The sequence below is a fragment of the Acyrthosiphon pisum genome, chromosome A2, assembly GCF_005508785.2.
Source record: "Acyrthosiphon pisum isolate AL4f chromosome A2, pea_aphid_22Mar2018_4r6ur, whole genome shotgun sequence".
In the NCBI taxonomy this organism is placed as follows: Eukaryota; Metazoa; Arthropoda; class Insecta; order Hemiptera; family Aphididae; genus Acyrthosiphon; species Acyrthosiphon pisum.
Window position 1 is genome coordinate 109,274,728 of NC_042495.1, and position 7,168 is coordinate 109,281,895.

General features: G+C 31.2%; 1 protein-coding gene across 3 annotated transcripts in view; it reads left to right on the forward strand.

Annotated features, from left to right (window-relative positions):
• Positions 1-5,244, forward strand: part of LOC100158837 (zinc finger protein 431) — a 14,720-nt gene extending 9,476 nt beyond the window's left edge. For all 3 annotated transcript variants that reach the window (XM_029489499.1, XM_008183957.3, XM_029489500.1), the window contains exon 4: positions 2,608-5,244. In XM_029489499.1, the coding sequence (XP_029345359.1) occupies positions 2,608-4,765 (2,158 nt within the window). In that variant the 3' untranslated portion in view covers positions 4,766-5,244. The remainder of the gene's footprint in view (positions 1-2,607) is intronic.
• The last annotated feature ends 1,924 nt before the right edge of the window (positions 5,245-7,168 follow it).

The following is a 7,168-nucleotide window of genomic DNA, read 5'->3' on the forward strand; positions in this document are numbered from 1 at the left end:
GCTATTAGACCGACTATAGATAGTGACCACACTTTATTGGGAACAAACTTAGAGCTTCGAAGTGCATTGTTAAAGAAAACTGCAAAATCATCAACTGTGTATAAAATGAAAAAGTTTTTTCCCAATCAAAAGATCCCAAGTAATGGTTAATGGATTCATAATCGGCAGATTTATAATCAGGATATGCATGTGTGTCGTGATGAGTTATGGGAGATTGAATAGGGAAACATATAAACAGAGAAGGGTGGTAGGGATCAGGAGAGACTATTGGAGTGTTTGCAATTTTGACTGAAGGTGCAACAATACTATAAAATACAAGGTCAAGAGTGCATCCACGGGTATTAGGCACATAATTAAGCTGATAAATATGTAAGTATGAAAAGGAATCCACAAGATGGGTAGATGTGTTAGATATACTGCCAGATGTGAATAGAACTAGGTTGCTTTTAGACCATTTAATAAGGGGTAGATTAAAGTCACCACAGAGAAGGATCGAAGAATTGTTAATAGATGATATTAGGTGTTTAATAGAGGTGGTATAGGCCTCGTAAACTGAGAGCATTGACACAGGTGGTAAGTAACTGCAGCTATGAGGACTTTGAACGTATTAATAGACACAAGAGTATATACTTGACCGAGCGTATTGTTATTGGCACTGATAGTAGACTTGATTGCTATGATAACACCACCTCCTCGTGAGTAGGTACTGTTAAGAGAATTTCTAACGACCCTGAAGATTTGATTGTCCATCAAGCCCGAGCTCAGAGTCATGGACATCAGGAAAGAGCCACGTTTTTGTGAAGATGACATCATAACAATTAAATCGGAATAAAACTTCTAAAATTGCCGTTTTTCGTATATGAACTTTTGATAGAAAGTTTTTAAATTATATAAATTAGATTTAAGTAGATTATTATTTTTAAAACGGTTTACAAAATCGAATAAATCGCAGCATGTATTAATTCACAACTTACAAACGTGGCACGACATGATAACATCGAGGATCGATGCGGTATGATGGTGATCTGACATCTCAAGAGGTACTTAAATCTAAGCTACATCTAAGCTGGTTAGCTTTTCGGAGGATCAACGTGACGATGGGTATAATGGTTGAATAAAAATCCTTGTCTACCTGGACAATAGATGGTATGCCTATGAAATGTCTGACAACTATATTGTGTCCGCCGTTTTTCCTGCGGTGTTCTAATTCAGCATAAACCTGACGTGCTTGCTGCCTCTCCATTAATGTACGATCATGAACCATAGACACCGACAATGGGGGGTCCGTAGCACCATAAAATGCATACCGGTTACAAAGTCCCTCATAAACTGGAGGTGAACAATTTTTGATGGAAACTTTATTTTTAATGGGTGAAGACTCTTGCCGATTGTGCGACCCAACCTCATAATCTTCACATCTGGAGGCAGAGACATAGAAAGCAGTAAAATAGAGTCAGACAGATGTTATATGTCTTCAACTAAATTTCCAGCCGGTAAAGCAGCAGAATATTCAATAAGTCCACGGACAATGACATTATGTGAGCATTTTTCTCGAAGACAATTCTTGAAGAAGCTGAAGAATGTTGTCACCAGATGAGATTGTTGATTTACATACATCAAATACAACAACACGTATCCTATCGTTTAGAGCAGAAAGGTCTTTACGAAGGGAGGTATTATCGGCTATTATGTCAACAATTTGAGAAGTTGGTGATTCGATTCTGAAGTTTACTATATTTTTTGTTGAATGAGAGGGATAAAGCCTTACATTGAGCCAAAGTAGCATTCTGAGTCTTACGCGTTCCCGAAATCACTCGATTGAAATCGAGATTGAAATAATCAGACGATAGTGGAGTGGACATATAGGTGGATTATTCAAAGGCTTGTTAGATGGGGATTGGTAGTAGATCTGAGCTTCATTTGCTGGTCAGTACCTTCAGGTGGTTTAAGATCAGAAGTAGACATAGTAGGATTTATGGGTTTTTCCAATTTTGTTTGCGTTATTTTGATAGTCTTACACTAACTACTTTTAAGGAGAAATTATTAGTTATTACAAATTACATTGTACCTAGTTTCAACACATACCACAAATCACAACTATTTATAATTGATAAATATGTTTTATTTAAAGTGTATAGTATATATACAGGTTACTATAATTTAATTTTAGTTCATATTCACAGTCCTTTAATTACTAATTAAATAATTAACATTTAACAAATATACCAACATTACATTCTCAAAAATTAATCATGTTAAAAAAATACATAAAAAAATAATTTTCAGAATATTTTGATGAAAATAAAACGAAAATTAATAATGTTCATCCGTACATCTCTAATTTGTATGCATTACATCTTAATTTGCTCAATGGTTAGTTATTTATTTATATGCTTTGCACAGAACTGATTTAACTCATTCTTAAACACATGATTAAATCTAATAGAAATGTGTTAAAATAACAAAAAGTATATAAAATTATTTTTAAAGCTTCCATCTCCGTGTTGATATAAACTTATAACAACAATAAACATTATATTTGAATTAATAAATTAATAAGCTGTGTTTCTAAATAATATTAATTTCTAAAATGTTTTCATGTTTCAGAACTGTTTTTAAAACTGAAGAAGAAATAAACACAATGGATACCAAAATAAAAACTGAAAAAGAAATAAACACAATTGATACCAAAATAAAAAGTGAAAAAGAAATGAACACAATGGATACCAAAATAAAAACTGAAAAAGAAATGAACACAATTGAAACCAAAATTAAAACTGAAAAAGATTTTATAGAACTTAATGAATTTGAAGGAACAGTTTTGACCGATAGTTACTCTTCAGAAATCATTACTCATATGAACAAGAGATCTAACTTAGAGAACAAGCATTTAACCAGTCAAGTGTGTGGTGAAAAATTTTCTAATTCGAATAAATTTCAAATCCATAAGAAATGTCATACTAAGAGTGATCATTATAATAATTGTAACATTTGCAATGTATCATTTGATTCAAACGAACTTTTGACAAGACACATGAAGATTCATTCCAGTGAAAGAGAAAGGCCTTTCATATGTGCCATTTGTAATAAAACATATTATACCAAGTCACATTTGAAATCACACATACTGCTTCATACTAAAAAAACTACATATAACTTAAAGTACAAGCATTTAACCTGTAAAGTGTGTGGCAAAGTATTTTCTAATTCAAATAAATTTCAAATCCATACTAAAAGTGATCATCATAATTGCAACATCTGCAATGTATCATTTGATTCTAAAGGACTTTTGACAAGACACATGAAGATTCATTCCAGTGAAAGAGAAAAAACTTTCATCTGTGCCATTTGTAATAAATCATATTATACTAAATCACATTTGAAATCACACATACTGGTTCATACTAAAAATACCCGATATAAATGCGATATATGTGATGAAGGATTTACTCAAAAGGTTTATTTAGAACTCCATAACACGATACATACTGGAGAACCTCCATTTAAATGTGACATATGTGACAAAGGATTTAATCATAATTCAAGTTTAAAAACCCATAGAAGGCTTCATACTGGAGAAAAGCCTTATAAATGTGATACCTGTGATAAAAAATTTAATCAAGCAGTACATTTGAAATACCATACGAAAACTCATACTAAAGATCCGACTGAATGTAACATATGTGATAAAATATTTTCGCATGCTAGATATCTAAAACGCCATATGAAAAGTCATACTAGAGATCCGATCAAATGTAACATCTGTGATAAAATATTTTCGCATGCTAGATATTTGAAACGCCATACGACGAGAACACATACTAGAGAAAAATCGTTTAAATGTGACATCTGTGATAAAGTATATTATAAAGCATACGCTTTAAAAATCCATAAAGAGACACATACTGGAGAAAAGCCATTTAAGTGTGATGTCTGTGATAGACGTTTTTATCAATCAAATTATTTAAATATCCATGCGAGGATACATACAGGAGAGAGACCATATAAATGTGATATATGCGATAAATTATTTAAATATTCATCAAATTTAAAAACCCACAGAATGACACATACGGGAGTAAAGTCTTATAAATGCCATGTCTGCGATAAAGTGTATTCTCGATTTGAAGGTTTAAAAAACCATATAATGACACATACTGGAGAAATGCCTTTCAAATGTGATATCTGTGACAAACGGTTTGTTATTGCATCAAGATTAGATACCCATAGAAATATTCATACTGATAAAAAAATATTCAAATGTTACATCTGCAAAAAAGGGTTCAATCAATTAGTAAATTTAAAAGTTCATAGACGGACACATACCTTGGAAAAGTTATTTAAATGTGACATCTGTGATAGTATGTTTGCTCATGCAAATACTTTAAAAGTTCATAAAATGAAACATACTGGAGAGAAGCCATTTAAATGTGACGTCTGTGATAAAACATTTTCTCAAACCGGGACTTTAACAATCCATAAGAGGACACATACTGGAGAAAAGTTGTACACATGCAATATTTGTGGTAAATCGTTTTCTCGAGCAGAACATTTAAAAATCCATACAAGGATACATACCGGAGAAAGACCTTATAAATGCGAAATATGTGATAGAGGTTTTAATGGATCAGGAGATTTAAAAAAACATAACAGGACACACACTGGGGAGAAACCATATAAATGCGTCATCTGTGATAAAAGATTTTCTCTATCAGGAAGTTTCAAAGGCCATATGAGGAAACGTCATGCCGGGGAAGTCGTATAGATGTGAAATCTGTGATGAAGTGTATTCTCGGCTAGATGGTTTAAAAATCCATAGAAGGATATATACTGATTAAAAGTGTTAAAAATTCAATCATTAATTCAATTCATAAGTCAAGCAGGTTCCGGACTCCGGTACATAATATGTTGTGACACTAAGCTGAATTCTGTGATTAAAGAGTAATTTTATATTCTTCATATTATTCGTTTTAACAAGCACTTTATCCGTTTTTGTGTCTGTACATTTTGAAATATACTTAATGAAATTATTACCTTTGAAATTTTTTTTTTGAAGTGAAACTTCTTATGTGAGGGGTATCGAAAAAAAAGAGAGTGACGGACGCACGGACGCTCGGGCGTCACGAAAACGGTACGATGTTTTGTTTATAAAGTTTTTGATATTTTCCGTTTCAATATTTTGTAATCTCTTTGGAAACATATCATATGATATTATAAACAAACCAGTATAAACGTATAAACAATATTCCGTAGTCAAGTTGATAAGTTGATAAATCACGTATACTCGCGAATCCGTGTTAATATCGTATAATAATATTATTATACACTAGGACTGCACGTGCGGACTCGTTTTGTGCGTAGTCGTGTCTGTACGAGGTATTACTATATTATATTACTATATTATTACGAGGTATTGAGTAACTCAAACATTACTGTACAATTACATGTACCTTATTATACAAATTCCCACTCAAACCATGACATTATATTCCCCAATCAAAGTCGTACTACAGCTAACATGTTTACACATCATTCGTGAGTACAAAGGCACTCATTTTTAATATCAAATGTAATAATTTATGAATAACAAATTGATATATATATTATGTACCCACATAATATGACTAATGTATTTTATAGATGTATGTATATACATAATAGTAGGGTTATATTATATGTATGGACATGAATTAATACTGATATTAGTAAATATTTTGGTCCATTGGTCTAAAAGTATAAATTAATTACCTACACATAATATTATAAAGGTAGATAGTAGGTATTACTTAATGTATTACAGTTTTTAGGTGAGAAAACAAAATATAACTTAATGTATTTAAACGTACCCACTTGATATATCATTATTTGATATTACTCAAAATATAGGTAGGTCTCTGATGTATACTTATTTAATTATGAGTTTCAAATTAATAAAACAAATAGATAATTATTATTTTAAACAACTGACCCAAAATTCTACCGGCCATTAATTAACATAAGATTATTATTATTATTATTATTACAAAACCTCATATAAGTTGTATGACTGAAAGAAGTTTCACTTCATCCTCGCGTAATTCTTACACGCTCGACTTTTTTTTTATTAGATTAAAGCTTCAATTACCAAGATTATTAGCCTAGTGTATTTATAGACGTATTTTTATTTGTTCTTACATTTAACTGTAATACTATTGTTGAAAATATATTATATAATGTAATGACATATTGCGTATGTGCAAGTGGAATGTACATCATATAGTTATTGTAAATGTGGTGTCCCGCCAACGACTCCCGTATGTATAACATTATTTGGTTATGTCAAATAAATGATGGCGGCGTCGCCAAAGCATTGCGGAAGCAGTTCCCGCGGCGTCGTCGGTTCAAACAGGGGAAAAAAAAAGTTATTGTAAATGTAAATCACGCCACTGCGTATTTTTGTAATAGGGTCATAAGGTCACTTATACAGGGTGAATTTTTAAGCATGCTCACCCCATTTTTATGCTTAAATTATGCATATATTCAAATTTTAATTTTTGGAATTTTTAAGTGTCATTCAAGACGATAATTTCGAGTACTTAGATTTTTCACAACACTTAAGGAGTGTCCTGTGGCGATACTAACTTTTGTTTTTCAAATGACAACCTATATGTTTTAAAGCAAAATGGGATTCAGATAATTTTTCTGAAAATGTTGATGTATCGTAATCGAAATTTGAACGAAAACTTCCTTAGTTATTCTTCTTCAAATACTAAGGAATAAGGATAATATTATGGTCTATCTGTCTATTAAATACTAAATAGTTTGTAAATGCATACGAGCTCAATAATTATAATTCGGTGTGCAAAATATTTGTTAATAATTACTACTTATTAAATGCTAATGGATTAATATTGCACCTGGCAATGTTCAAAACAAAGGAAATATAAATATATCCTTTTCATTTTATCGAGCATGTTATCTTTTAGCCTATATGACATAGGTATTGTTAACTTAGCATACCTACAATAAAATACTCAATAATAGTCAATATTCGCTAACATAAATATGAATTAATATGTGTACATGATTCCACGGCTCTAGTTTGTAATAGGTAATCAATTATAAATTCATATAATAGAAATAAACATAGATATACACATATTATACCCATCTATAAATATGGAAACGT